Raw genomic sequence first — 15,134 nt, 5'->3', positions numbered from 1 at the left:
TTAGATATTTTTCTAGGGCAAATATGTGTTATATGTACAATGTAAGATCAAAAAATATATATTTTAAAAATGTGTAGCACGAAGCGGAACCAATCGTAAAATGCGTGTTTCACGTCGGTGTTCGAATTATAGCGGACGGAGGATTATTGTCAACTTCTGTATTTTTTTTGCTAGAAAAGTTGTTTATTTCTCATTTTTCAGTCACGATAGGATCAAGTTTGCAAAGTTATCGTGCATTAACGACATGTGCGTGTAATTAAGCCTTTTTGACACGCTCCACTAGTCTGTCATGGACTCGTGAGTCGTTTTGTATCTGTTTTTAAAGATTTTATGAATTTTTAAGCCCTTGTTAAAGTTTTACGTTGTCTTCACTTCGCGGTCGCTTTGCTGCCTTCATAATATTTGCAATAGTAACGTTTAGACGATTTGAGTTGTTGTTTTCCGGAAACACACTGCCTCTGTGTCATAGGTAGGTGCTTGTCCTAACCTACAGGTCATTGCACATTTGACAAAGAGGAGCATTTGTGACAATGGCAGGGGCAGCGATCACTCTGTGCAGGGCTGTGCTGTCCGCTCCTGGAAGTAAAAACATCCGACTCAGGCAGTTTTATTATTGGACAGCTGTGAGGAGGACGACCAATGCATTCAAGGTAATCTATGTTCACTTTTATTATATTTTTGCTGTTTTCCTGCTGTCAACTTCCCTTTGCAACATTTCCAAAGGAGAGAAGAGTGGATTGAGTGGACTTTTGTGTCAATAGCATGATTGCATGAATGTAATTAATTGAGAATTATAACGATTCGGGATTATCTCTTAGATTTATTAGAGAGTTCGAGAAAAACACTGTTACCATGGAGATCCGCCATGTTTATGGCTGTTGGCATACATTTCCATAGACTAACATTAGCTAAAAACAGTGGTGATAAAAGTTGTGGAACAATTCAATTAGCTGTTGAGTTACTGCTTTTAAATCCATCTGTGGAGTCCCAAGTGTTTTAATGTGAACAATAACTCCAGTATTTTACCATTCAAAATCTCCATCAGTTTATTATTGCTGCAAGTCCCATGATGCTTTACAATATGACATCACATTCCTGAACTCTGTAATGTCTCTCTCTTATACACAGAGCGGGAGAGCAGCGGTTCTTATAGGAATTCCTACATTGTCTTTACTGGGACATGAAGTTTACCAAAGAGTGCAGAGATCCTATGTGGTGCTGGCGTTGGAAAGAGGTAGGTTCTGCAAAGTAAATGAAGTGCTAGTAAGTAGGGATGAAACAACTAATCGATTATTGAAATAGCTGACAACTATTATAGCAATCGATCGACATGAGGACTTAGTATTTTTTATGAAAAACCACTTTGGTGGTGTCGAGTGTTTTGTACATTATACATTTCATAAATGGTCAGTGCCTCAGGACAATCCAATGAGAAAGCAGAATTAACTCCACTCTAAAGTCCCAGTTAGTGCCAGTGCAGCCTACAGTCGTTAAAGCTTTGAACTCTGGAGGTTCTTTGCTTTCAAATGAGGAATGGCCTGTTCACAGAAACCCGTGCTTGTGTTCGTGTGCCACAAAGTTCAGCTGCAGTAACTTTTTCAAAGCACTAAGAACCTCCTACAAACATTCACTTTAAGTTTACTCCAACATGTCCTCATGTGCCTTGTGTGGCAAGACGAGCGGTAAAGGAGAGTTAAAAACTATCTCAGCCAAAATAAACAACTGTTAACATTGACAACGCCACCGGAGAGAAGGCTCCGGACCTTAAGGCACGCAGGTTCGTTTATGATTGACACACCTTAGCAAAAATACATGTTTTTATTTACTATATATTTTGTTTGAATAAGTTACTTTGTTTCTCTTTTGCTGATAAAACCGTCGGTTGATCCACAGGTTTACATTTGCACAGACATTACATACACTACCACAACCTGGCTGCAAACTGCAAAGTCCCTTCATTTTGGCAGTATTAAAAACAACAAAAGTAAAGTCCGTGAGTGGAGCAGATTAAAAAAGACAAGGCAACAACATATAGGACAGCGCCGTCATCGCACCAGCGCGGGCCAGATCACCTGTAAATTAATTAAAACTGTTAACACCTAGCCTTACTGGTGGAATATAGTGAACCTCTGCCCCAAACGTACCATCTAACGCAGGGCACAACACACGGGTCTGGGGCCATGACAGCAGACGCACACCGTCCCTGCCCATGGAGCATCTGGGGCTACATCGTGGAACCGTTACCACGCGGAGCTAGACCACAAAACCTCCAGTTAGGGCCAGTAATTAGTTACATTAAATTCGAAAACCTAGAGCAAACGCTACCTGTCCTTCGGAAGCGCGAGGAACGCACTGACACCGGCGGGACCAGGAAGTGAGTGATCGATCGATTACCAAAATAATGGTTGCAGCCCAAACTAGTAAATAACTACTGGCCCACCTGGGAGAGTTTGCAGAACTACTGGGCGGCACAGCGGTTAGTGCTTGTGCTTCACAGCTGAAGGCCTGGGTTTGGGAACATCAGATGTTGTAAGCTCCATGGGGCAACAGTGGCTCTGTGGGTCGAATATCCTGGCATGGATTAGTTTGGATTCAAAGGTCAGTGATTGTGGTTACAATTGCTCGCCCACCACCAAGAGCAGGCCTGTCACAATGATTACTATATCACGGTTTCTGGTTGGCCTTTCACAACTGAAATGTCTTGGTTGGGCAACAGTTGCGCCCTTTGCAAAACTCAAGTGTCAGGAAGTAAACTAGACAAACAAGACAAACAAGAAGAAGATGGCGACAGCAGCAGGTAGGACCTAACAAACGCTGCTCCAATGCAAAAACGCGCAATGGCTAAATTTTAGACAGAATCTGTGACACGTGTTATGTCCAAGAAGCCTATACTATACAAGTTAAAACCTTTGATTAGAGCCGTGGTTCTCAAACTTCTCAAATGTACAACTGCTACTAATCTACTACTAATCTTCTAATGCTAAGGTTGTTTTTGTTCCACAGAGGAGCTTTTGGAGCAGGCGGACTACCTCTACAGCAGCACAGAAACAGAGAAACTCTATCAACTCCTGCTGCAGCACAAAGACAGGTATTCCACAATAACATTTGCAGATAGCGACAACATTCTTCAACATGTTTGCTTCCTCTGAATACTTTTTGTGCTGTGAGCCGAGAGCAGTGTCGGATAGAGGGAACATGATTGTTGTTTTGTTGCAGAGACGATGCAGAGTTCTTGTGGAGATTGGCCCGTGCGACTCGGGACATGTCCCTCCGGCCCGACACGGCGGCGGACAAGAAGAAACAGCTGGTTTATGAGTCCCACGAATGCGCCAAGAAGGCTCTGGAGAAGGACGAGAAATGCTTTGCAGCACATAAAGTGAGAAGGGCTTCAACCTCTTAACCCCCACCCTAACCAATTGCATTTTCTCCAGTTCACTTTACCCAAATCTAAAAGCAAACAGCCTATAGGCCAGAGTAACAGATAACTGATCTAGCTTATCTTATCTTAGCCTCGTTTGGAAGTTTTGCTTTGAGTTTACTGAATGACAATGATATTCTTCACTTGTATTTGAGCTAAATATGTTGAGACATTGCATGAATTTGACTTTTCTTCTCTGTTTCGCAGTGGTTTGCAATTTGCCTGAGTGACATCGGGGACTACGAGGGAGTCAAAGTGAAGTTGGGAAACTCGTACATCATCCGGGACCATCTTCAGGTTTGTGTTTTTCATTTATTTGCAAACCAGACGACAAACCAAATGTGTTTTTAATGAAGCTAAGCAATGTACTCAGTGATGTACCTGAACGCGTTCATATTTTGGGCGGACGTGAACTGAACGCACAGTGTTACTACTGCCTGATGAACGAAACTATGAACTATCATTCTGGTAGGTATGTGGACAAAATGTTCAAACTCAATAGAAAGGCAAATAAATAGTTTAAGTGGAAAGATGCAGTACTCCCCTACAATATGCAATATGTCCAGTATGAAGAAAGTTACAGCGGTTTCTAGTTCAAAATCAGCATCTATCTTTAGTCCCGCCCCTTCCATTGAAACGAATGGTGGTCAGTGTGACCTAAAAAGAGAAATGACCAGAACTTTTTAAATATTCAAGATTCTTTCATCAAAATTTCAGTAAACATTGATAAAATATATTTCTATTGGTTGTACGTGTTAAAACATAATTTTGTATTTTAGCTCCTTTAGTTCATTTAAACATCGGAGTTTGGTTTAATTAGGCTATTTTCAGCTGTGTCAGTCAATTTACCAAATTAACACAAATGCAATTGAATATTTGTAGCTTCTTTTTCGACTAAGAATTTACCAAAAATTCTTAGTCGAATTTAAAAAAGAAAAATATGATTAAAATATGATTAACAAATATAATACTGCAGAACTGCCCACACACAGATCTCACACAAAGAGCATAGATTTTGATTAGATTTTTACTATATTTTATAGATATTTGATTATTATTACTATTACTCTGTCTCTCTTTTTTGCAGATTTATTACAATACAATACAATAAACATTTTTAAAGGAATAGGCCACCGTTTTTACATACTGAGATATGTTCTTACCTTAGCCTCTGGTCTTCACTCGTTCCCTCGGTCACGTAAACACAGCACAGACGGCGTTAGCATTTAGCCTCTCCCCCTCTCCACTATAGCTCCAAACAAGGTGAAGACAGAAGCTACCAAGCGCCTCCATGTTTTCCCTATTTAAATGCGGTTACGTGAACACGATAAAGTATGATTACACTAAATTAAAGAAATAGGCCACCGTTTTTACATACTGAGATATGTTCTTACCTAACCTTAGTCGAGTTAATATATCCCCGTCTGGTCTTTGTCCGTGCGCTCTGTCAGGCAAACGGAGCACATACGCAGCCTCTCCCACATGTCCTATAGCTCCAAAAAAGCTCACGATAGAAGCTACCAAGCTCTTCCACGTGTTCCCTATTTAAATAAAGTTACGTGAAGTGTTTTCATGCGAAGTATATTTACACAGAAATGTAGCATGTCGATTTTATAAGCAAATAAAAAGGGGGACTATATTGTGAGGCGTAATGATACGAGGAGCACAGCGTCCGCGTAGTAACTCCTAAAGACTTCCCCGCTCACTTCCGTCAATAAAATGCTTATAAAATCGACATGTTACATTTCTGTGTAAATATTCTTCGCATGAAAACACTTCACGTAACTTTATTTAAATAGGGAACACGTGGAAGAGCTTGGTAGCTTCTATCGTGAGCTTTTTTGGAGCTATGTGACATGTGGGAGAGGCTGCGTATGTGCTCCGTTTGCCTGACAGAGCGCACGGACAAAGACCAGACGGGGATATATTAACTCGACTAAGGTTAGGTAAGAACATATCTTAGTATATAAAAACGGTGGCCTATTCCTTTAAACAATGTGGATTTTCTTGGCGAATTAATACAAGGAGTAGTTCGGCGTCTGGACAGTAAAGTCGAAGATATTACTGCGCAAATGTCGAACTACTCCTGGTATTACTACGGCTTAAAATATACATAAACATGCAATTATTGTAGATCACCCAAAAATTTCACTCAGTTGGCATAAAAAATGTAGGAGTCACGCAAAAAAAGAAAACTGATGATGCTTTTTATTCCAGAGAGCCATCGAGCTTAATCCAAAAGACGCCACTTCGATGCACATCCTCGGAATCTGGTGAGAACTGACCTCAGTAAACTTTGACAGGACAAAATGATTCAGTTTGTTTTCCAACGTTCCCTAAATGTCGATATTGCAGGTGCTTCTCTTTTGCCGAACTGCCCTGGTATCAGCGCAAAGTGGCCGCCGTTATCTTCGCATCTCCTCCAAACTCCAGCTACGAGGAGGTCAGAGGTTTACTTCAGTACATTTCTGCTTTTAGAAACTTTTTTTATTTTTAATCCTCCTCTGTGTTTTAAGCATCTTATAAACAAAGTTGGACTGAGTTCTTATGTGACATTGAAAGTTTGTCCTTTCAGTCCGGGTCACTCTTTTTTGTGGAGAGTATCAAATTTTATACATTGTTGAAAACTTTCTTAAATAAGCACTCAGAAAAACAATGTTTCCATTTGCTCTGGTGTGTAAAATGTACAAAATGTGGCAGAAAATTCCATTTGCTCGTTCCAATCCAAAAAGTCAATGAAACCCTTGTCATATGTTTCATGGCGTTACCATAGCAATGACCTCAACTCCCCGTTTACTCCAATGGAAAAATAGTATAATTGCAAAATTTTACCAAATGACAAGGGCAAATGTAAACATTGTTTTCTCATTGCTTAAACCATAAGGTTTCCAAAAATATAGAGTTTTCTTGCTCTCCATGAAAGTAAGAAAATCCCACAACAGTGGAAATCTAAACGTAGTGAACCAGACTATTTACTCTATAATGTGTGTCTTTTTCAGGCTTTGGATTATTTCTTGAAAGCAGAAGCAGGTAAAGCACACAATTAGATTGCCAGGAAGCAATTAAATATCAAAATGTAAAAAAAATCTGCTTCTACTTAAAGGGATGTTTCAAGATTTTTGACATAGGGCCTCATTTCCGAGTTATCCAGAGTGTTTCTGATTTCTGGAGATATTTTTTTTGTAATTTATTATTTATTATTAATTTGCAAGGCTAGTGCATGTCTACGGTATCAGCTAGCCTGCATTAAAAACAGTCTGACCCGCTCCACAGAGCACCTGAGGCAAATCACTTATAACACCAGACTAACCATATAAATGTCTGTCGATAGAATAGTTTTAACCATTTTGCATTTAAATTACTTATATTTGAGCAGCATCAGCTTCGTGGTTGTATAAGCAACGTGGCGGCGGAGTGATCTGCTAGAAAATAGTCCCTCAATCATTCATTTGATGCAGGTCAGTTATATTCCAAACATTATTCTATCGACAGACATTTATATGGTCAGTCTGGTGTTATAAGTGATTTGCCTCAGGTGCTCTGTGGAGCGGGTCAGACTGTTTTTAATACAGGCTAGCTGATACCATAGAAATGCACTAGCCTAGCACCATGAAACTCTTCAAATATAACAACTGCTTGAATTACAAAAAAAAATATCTTCAGAAATCAGCAACACTCTGGATAACTAGGAAATGAGGCCCTATGTCAAAAATCCTGAAATATCCCTTTAATGCTAAAATGATAGTGCATTGTTTGTAAATGAATATCAGAAGGAATGAAGATACAAAGATATAACTTCAGACTAATGCCTCATCTACATGTACCACATATAAATAGCAGTAATAGTAATCCATTATATTCTGTTTTTGTCTTGCAGTCGATCCAAACTTCTACAGTAAGAATCTGCTGATGTTGGGAAAAACCTACTTGCGAATGAACGACAAAGAAAAGGCCAAACTGTGGCTGACCAAGGCTAAGGAATATCCTCCGCTCACAAACGAGGACAAAGAGGTGCAGCACTTATTCATGACCTTCTGGTTCACTTCAATGTTTCTCTTCACACAAGTATTCCTTTTATCATTAACTGGCTCTAACCTCTTACGCACATCTAAGAGCTTCTTGAAAAAGCGTTAAAATAACAAGAACAAAGAAAACGCGACGAAAAAGCCACAAAAGAGTGATAAAAGCGCGCCAGGAAAGCAACAATTACACAACAAGAAAGTGAGGAAAGAGTGACGGAAACGTGATGAAAACATGACAAGAAATCAACAAAGCAAAACTCTACAAAAGCAACAAAAAATATATATAAGAAAACATGACAATGTGACAAAAAACTTACTAAGAGGACGAAAAACAAAAGTAAAGCTCATACTGGAGCTAAAAGGCCGTGCATGTGGATTTATAGGTTTATTTTTTATGGTTTATTTGGTAGGGACAGTGCAAGTTAATGAACAAGCCACACCGGATTGTAGCCTTAGGCTAATTTCCATCCGTCGTCCCCCATGCGCACTCTCAAACACACTCTCATACATCCTGGCCTATTGTACATGTTTTTAGTGGTAGGGGAAACCGGAGTACCCGGAGGAAACCTACGCAGACACGGGGAGAACATGCAAACTCCACACAGAAAGGCCCCGTCCAGGTGGGAATCGAACCCGGACCTTCTAGTTGTGAAGCACAAGCACTAACCGCTGCGCTACCGGTTGAGCTTCGTGAACTGTGTTAATTTTGACAACATATTTTAATTTAGTTTTAGTCTTTTGACGAAAATGTAGTTTGATTTTAGTCTAGTTTTAGTCAAAAAAAATATCTTAAATTTTAGCCTAGTTTTAGTCGACTAAAATTGCAAGTAAATTTAGTCGACTAAATTTAAGATGAATTTGGTCGACTTTACATTGATAATATTCATTCTAATCAAATTTAATCTTGTTCCTCTGCTTCATGGAGCTGCTCCACATGAACAAAGCTCAGAGCTGATCCTTTAGCAGAGAATTTACATGATCTGAGGCTCTTTCAGACGGTCAATACAAGTTTGGATGATTTTAGTCTCTCCCTTTCATTTGGATTTAGTCTTATTTTAGTCGACTAAAATGTCTGGACATTTTAGTCATAGTTTTAGTCTCATGAAAAACTTTTGATTTTAGTCGTCAAAAATATCACTTTGACTAAAATTAAGACTAAATATTTTAGTCGACGAAATTAACACTGGCCAAAAACAACAATGATGCGTAGTTTTAACCCCCGCCTTAAAGGAACAGGCCACTGTTTTTCCATATTGAGAAATGTTCTTACTTGAGCTTAGACGAGTTGATACGTACCTGTCTGGTCTTTGTGCCTGTGGAAGAGCGTGGTAGCTTCCATCTTCACCCCCGTTTGGAGCTATAGGAATACATTGGGAGAGGCCAGATGCTAACAACATCTTTGGTCGTTTTGCGTGACTGAGGGCACACACAATTTCCAGACAGGGATGCATCAACTCGTCTAAGCTCAGTTAAGAACATATCTCAGTGTGGGAAAACGGTGGCCTGTTCCTTTAATCGAGCACATTTTCTCCAGTTTGGCCAAATTTAAATGCAAAAAAGTGGCAAAAGAGCGACAAAAACGTGCCAGAGAAGCAACAATAACACAACAAAAAAAGTGACAACAAACACACGACTAAAGACTGATGGAAAAAGCAGCAAAAAACTGACGAAAATGAGATTAAAAAGCAACAATAAAACGACATAAGCGATTAAAAGACAACAAAAACACTTCCAAAATGTGACAAAAACGGCAAAAGAGCGTCAAAAACGTGCTGGAAAAGCAACAATAACAGAACAAAATTAGCGACAAAAACACACGACTAAAGAGTGATGGAAAAAGCAACAAAAAAATCAAAAAGAAAGCCACGAAAAGAGCGTCAAAGGACAGTTTTGTAGGTCTTAGCTTTCAAATGAGGCGTTACACTGGCCTATAGGCTGTAAGCTCTAAAGCCAGGAAGTAGATTTGGGTAATGCCAAAAATGGAGGAATGTGCCTCAAATTCTCCTGTTTGTCTCCGTAGGTCCACAAGGAGGTGTTGGATTTGCTGAAGAGTCTCGGCTGATGACGCCTTAAACACGTCTCGGTGGCGGTGCCTTCAAGGACGTTAGATGTTTTGTTACTGGGGGCGAACGCTTGTGTCCCAATTGAACGGTATTTTCATTAGAAATATCAAAAAAAGGAATCGAAATGCTTGATTGTAATAATTTATAGGCGTAATTCCAGTATGTTTTTCAATATAAAAGTAAACTAGATTTCACCGTCTTTCTTGATTTATTATAGCTATGCATATTTGACTGAATAAAACAAAACAAAACACTACTACAAGTATATTCACAAATCAGTCTGTGAATACATTTGCAATATACTGTATATTTGTAAATCAAGACGAGATAATTGGTCTGAAAAATGGCATTATTGATATTTTTTCTGTACCTTTTTCAATTTGTTTCCTAGTATTTATGTAGTTAAAACACACCTGCTCAACTTTACTATGTTTCTGTTCATGTTGATTTTATCAGTTTTAAACAATGAGTTCTATAATTGACCTGTAAAAAGCGTTTGTTATTCAGCAGATGTCACGGAAACTGAATGTAGAAATGGGGAAAAGATGTCGAGCAGATGTAAACGCTCATCATAAAATTAGTGTCATTCTGAAAAAAGAACATTCAGTTTAGTTTAGTCAAAGAGATGATTATTTTTTCTCACACTTCACTAACAGACCATTACAAGTTGATTCTTACTAAAAGCAGAGAATAGAAATTAAGTAAAAACTAAATTAAATATTATTATACCATCATTAACTCAACTGTGAAATAAGCACAAATAAATCAATGTAAAAGCGTGACTTTATCCATGTTTTTTTATTCATCTTTCATAAATCCATCTCTCTTTATTTGAAATGGGCAAAAGCAGATTAAAAATGAATCTTCTATACACATCGTCAGCGGTAGGGGGCGCTCTGTACAGTGTGTATCTACAGCGATATGTTACAGACGGAAGAGTCTCAGGTCGGCTCTGGTCCTGGTCACTCAGTGCGGTTTAGTCTGTTACTGCAAAGAGCTTCTTTAAGAGAAATGTACAATCACTGCACAGCCACAAAGTGATGAAACAAATGTACTCAAGCTACGTTTACTGATATTTTTGAAGTTCCGATATGAGTAGCTCCTATAGATCAGTATACAGATCGATGATTATCTATTCAGCCCTATGGGCGAGGAACGCGCTTCTCTTTGGTCCTCATGGCGAGGAGCTGACATGCCTGTAGTAGCACCCCCTGGTGGCCAGAGGCAACTCCTAAAGACACTTGGTAAACAGGATTCTTATGAGCACTTTGACCTTCTCTAGCACGGCTTAAAAGCCTGGCTCCAAAGCGTTTTATTTTTCTAAAAATCACTATGACCCATGTGACAACGCTGGGGTAGGTGTCATATTTAACCACAGGGGTTTTTGTATATCAGCTCTAAAACGTGGAAGCCTTCAGAGCCTGATAAACAGGCTCTGGAGTATTCATAGTCATGATCCCGGCTGCTCAATCTCCTCCCACGACGCCTGTTCCTTAAAAGGGCAAAAGGTGGGAAGCCACCGGATCCGAGAATCATAGACCACCTTTATTTCTAACATACACAAACCTGCGTGGTTAAAATATGATGTCTACTCCAGCGTTGTCACATGGGTCATAGTGATTTTTACAAAAAATAAAGGCCAGGCTTTTCAAGCCAGGTTAAAACTAAAGCTACATTAGAATCCTGTTTCCAAAGTTTCTTTTGGAGTCGCCCTGACCACCAGGGGGTGGTATTACAGCAATATCAGCTCTCCGCCATGAGGACCAAAGAAAAGGGCTTTCCTCGCCCTTACATTACACACGCGACAACTCATTACAATAAATTCCATAAAGCTTTAGGCTTAAATTTGTTGTAGGGCTGCGCAATATTACTCCAAGTTACTGTTGACACATAACGAAAAGAAAATATGCTTTTACCGTTAAGTTTTGTCTTGATTTTCCTAATTTGCCTCCATTTATGTCTTGTTTTGGTCCCGACGTAGTATTTTTAAGTCTTGCTTTGACTCAATTTGGTGAAAAACAAAAAACTGCTGTGTTACAGTTACGCCTCATTCTAAGTTTTTTTTCCTCCCAAATTACTTTTACAAGTACTTTTACTTTTACAAGTACTTTTACAAGTAACTTAGATGACAACTTTTGACTTTAACTAGAGTAATATTGTTTGGAAGTAGCTGAATTTGCAGCACAGCCCTTAATAAATGACTAAAGCACCCTTTTGTAAAACAACTGCTCAGATTTCATTCATAAATAGGCACCTAATGAACACGTAAAGAAGTGATTCGTAAACATATCTACATTAATGTGAATTCTCTCTAAAGAAGCATTCAGCAAAAAAACTCTAATTTCTTGTTGACCAGGAACAATAGCCATCTGACACTCTTCCGATAATTTGATAAAAACAAAGGCATCACAGATTTCCCATCAATGGAGCGGCGTTTCTCTCATAATTATAACATTTTATTAGGCATTTCTGTTTCATTTTATACACTGAATATTCACAAACAGTTGATTTTTCCATAGATTACTGCCCAGTGAGGAAGCACAAAGTCCGTCAGAAAGTGGCCTCCCTTTTTGCTACAGCGTCGTCCATTGATTTTGGATTGAATCACGTTTATAGATCTGTATTTACACAAAGCAAATCGCTCGCAGTTCGACTTCGAAGTGGTCTGAAACTAGGACAAAAACACTTAAGAGGCCACCGGCTGCTGCTAAATCAATGAAAGCACCAAAGTTAAGGTTTTTTTGGAGAACATTTTCAGCCTTGGACAAAAATGACAAGCAGGAAACGTGGCAGCGCAGAATGAACGCTAAGTTACCGATGTTTCGTGAATGGCTTTGTGGGTTTCGCCAGTCGTCAATAGCCCCGTCTACGCGTGATTTTGTGATTTTCTTTTAGATTTTCTTCCTTGATGAATCCGGATTGGGGAAAGCAAACCCACCCAGACACAAGAACATGCAAACCATGAGCGTAAAGGGGGCTATGGACTTTTGTATCAAGTCTTTTAACCTCTTACCCCCCACTTTAAGCAAGCGCATTTTCTCCAGGCTCCATCAAAATCTAAAAGCTTCTCTACTGGAGAGCAACAGTGTGATGCCTCATTTGAAAGCTAAGACCTGCAAAACTTTTGTTGTGTTTTCAACTTTTTTTTAATTACTTTTTTTGGTTGCATGTTTGTCATCTTTATGTCAGGTTTTTATGAGGTTTTCGTCAGGTTTTTATCAGATTTTTGTCAGGTTTTTGTTATGTTTTTGCCAGGTTTTCACCATGTATTTATCAGGTTTTTTACCAGGTTTTCATGAGGTTTTCATCATGTATTTATCAGGTTTTTACCAGGTTTTCGTGAGGTTTTCATCAGGCTTATGCCAGGTTTTCGTCAGGTTTTGGCCAGGTTTTCGTAGGGTTTTTGCCAGGTTTTCATCAGGTTTTTGCCAGGTTTTCATCAGGGTTTTGACAGGTTTTTATCAGGGTTTTGACAGGTTTTCATCCGGGTTTCATCAGGATTTTGCCAGGTTTTTATCAGGGTTTTGCCAGGTTTTCGTCAGGTTTTTATCAGGGTTTTGCGGGGTTTTCATCAGGATTTTGCCAGGTTTTCATCATGGTTTTGCCAGGTTTTTATCAGGTTTTCATCAGGGTTTTGCCAGGTTTTTATCAGGGTTTTGCCAGGTTTTCATCATGGTTTTGCCAGGTTTTTATCAGGTTTTCATCAGGGTTTTGCCAGGTTTTTATCAGGGTTTTGCCAGGTTTTCATCAGGGTTTCATCAGGATTTTGCCAGGTTTTTATCAGGTTTTCATCAGGATTTTGCCATGTTTTCATCAGGGTTTTGCCAGGTTTTTATCAGGTTTTGGCCAGGTTTCATCAGGCTTTTGTCATCTATTTATCAGGTTTTCATCATGTATACATCAGGTTTTTGCCAGGTTTTAGCTTGTTGTTGCATTTTCATCCTCATTTTTATCGCTATTTTGGCGCTTTTTTTTTCTTTCCGAAAAGCTCTTAGATCAGGCTAACGGGAGAAAATGTGCTCTGTTCATGTGGGGGTTAAGCGGTTAACCGAGTTTGACGAATCCTTCTCAATTGTATCCCTTAAAAAGTGATCAAACTAAAGCAGTAGTTGAATTACTCACATTGTGTATATATAGTACTAACATTGTAGAAACAGACACAGGCCAAACTCAATGGCTTTTTCTCTTTTTCTGCTCAGCTGCAGTCACAGTGTCAGCTGCATAGATTCGTCTCATCAAATCATTTTATAACAATATTTCTTTTTAAATCATCATTTCCTAAACACGTCCTACAAATTTAAAGAAAAAGTGGCTTCAGCTCTTATAATCTTAACCCTACCTGCCCCAAAATATCTATCTATTTAGTATCTTTAAGTTATTTTGGCTCGACGGCCGCTGCTCTGCGCCACCGACATGCAATTTATTTTTCAGGTAGAACTGCGCTAGATGAAGTTCTGGCTGCGCAAAGCTGGCTGTCGTGTGTTATTTAGATGAGAAAGCAGTGGCTGAAAGACTATGGATCATCATTATTTTACGCCGTAGGTCATTACTATGGATAGCAAGGTAAATATGGGAGACTGGAGTATATTAAGTCACCACAGCTGAAGAAACTCTGCTGTATTTAAAGCCTTTTTCAGACAGTGTGGTTACATGCAAGGACTTCTGGACTTCTGGACTTGTTTATGAGCAATTGGGTCATCCCGTCCCAAATCAATCGGGATCTTTCTTTTATGTTCCTACACATGTGTAATGAGCACATGCAAAGTTCTAACCCTAGCGCCCAATAGTGTTTCCTTTTCTCCTCACTGGTCATTTTTGCGTTTGTGAGCACTTTTGAAGAGCTATAGTTCCACAATGGAAACATGTATAGGGCTAAAATTTGGTCTGTGCCATGTCTATTAAACATATTTCCAGGAACAATGATCAAAAATGTGCTCGATTCTAAACCTCTGGATTTATAGGCTGCGAAAAAGGGCAATTTTTGAATTTCTGATTTTTTTTCCCCAAAATGTCAGGGTCTCTACAAAAGAAGTGTATCGAGTGATCATCTTCATATTCTAGATTTGAGTTAATTAAGATTTAACCTTGCTGCAATGGAAGTAGGATGTTGATCTGATAAAGGGTCTTTGAGTTATAGCTTCACTAAGATGGGTCCTACTCACGGAATGACCCAATAAGCTCATCCTCAAAGCTTATCCACATGAATCGAAGCCAGGACAAGGCATGTAACCAAACTGCTGAGTAAGTTGAACGGTGAATCAGCCGCGTACTCTCTGCAAATTTGAATATGTCAAAGTGATAAAAACCCTACCGTCTTTGCGGATCATCTTGGTTGCGCAGCTGAACCATTTTCGATCAGTGCACTGGCAGAAAACTGTGGACTTCGCCGCTCTACACGAACAAACCTCCAGTGCTTTATCTGGAGGCGTAAAAACTTCTGCTCAAATCGGAGAGAGAAATGGCTCCTTTCGTCTGCTAAAGGGGTCCTGCGTAGTGTGTGACAAGTCCGTTAAGAACACTGCTGTTGTGATAAAGATCCTATATTACGCTTTGGGTTGTAGATACTAAAAACGCCAGCAGGGGGCACAACGCCGACATCTGCAGCACCGTGGAGAGAAAACCAGTCCTCAT

At 39.4% G+C, this 15,134-nt stretch overlaps 1 protein-coding gene and 1 long non-coding RNA gene across 6 annotated transcripts; both read left to right on the top strand.

Moving 5' to 3' along the window:
• Positions 1-292: 292 nt before the first annotated feature.
• On the top strand, positions 293-9,658 carry rmdn1 (regulator of microtubule dynamics 1). Its single transcript, XM_079576381.1, has 10 exons — positions 293-650; positions 1,129-1,234; positions 3,004-3,088; positions 3,217-3,376; positions 3,626-3,715; positions 5,636-5,691; positions 5,774-5,861; positions 6,418-6,448; positions 7,296-7,429; positions 9,461-9,658. Exons 1-10 carry the CDS (start codon positions 531-533, stop codon positions 9,500-9,502), a joined length of 912 nt encoding a protein of 303 aa, XP_079432507.1. The 5' UTR covers positions 293-530; the 3' UTR covers positions 9,503-9,658.
• Positions 9,659-12,795: 3,137 nt separating this feature from the next.
• On the top strand, positions 12,796-13,503 carry LOC306978076. 5 transcript variants are annotated; one of them, XR_013793879.1, is made up of 5 exons: positions 12,796-13,045; positions 13,079-13,089; positions 13,200-13,243; positions 13,288-13,342; positions 13,386-13,503. It is a non-coding gene; the product is annotated as an uncharacterized lncRNA (long non-coding RNA). The 5 variants fall into 5 exon arrangements; XR_013793880.1 differs by having other exon boundaries at positions 13,079-13,111; XR_013793881.1 differs by having other exon boundaries at positions 13,079-13,122; positions 13,189-13,243.
• Positions 13,504-15,134: the final 1,631 nt, after the last annotated feature.

This window comes from Gobius niger, assembly GCF_951799975.1.
Source record: "Gobius niger genome assembly, chromosome: 18".
NCBI classification, from domain to species: Eukaryota; Metazoa; Chordata; class Actinopteri; order Gobiiformes; family Gobiidae; genus Gobius; species Gobius niger.
The sequence above is the reverse complement of the archived record's forward strand: the minus strand, read 5'-3'. Positions and strand labels throughout refer to the sequence as shown.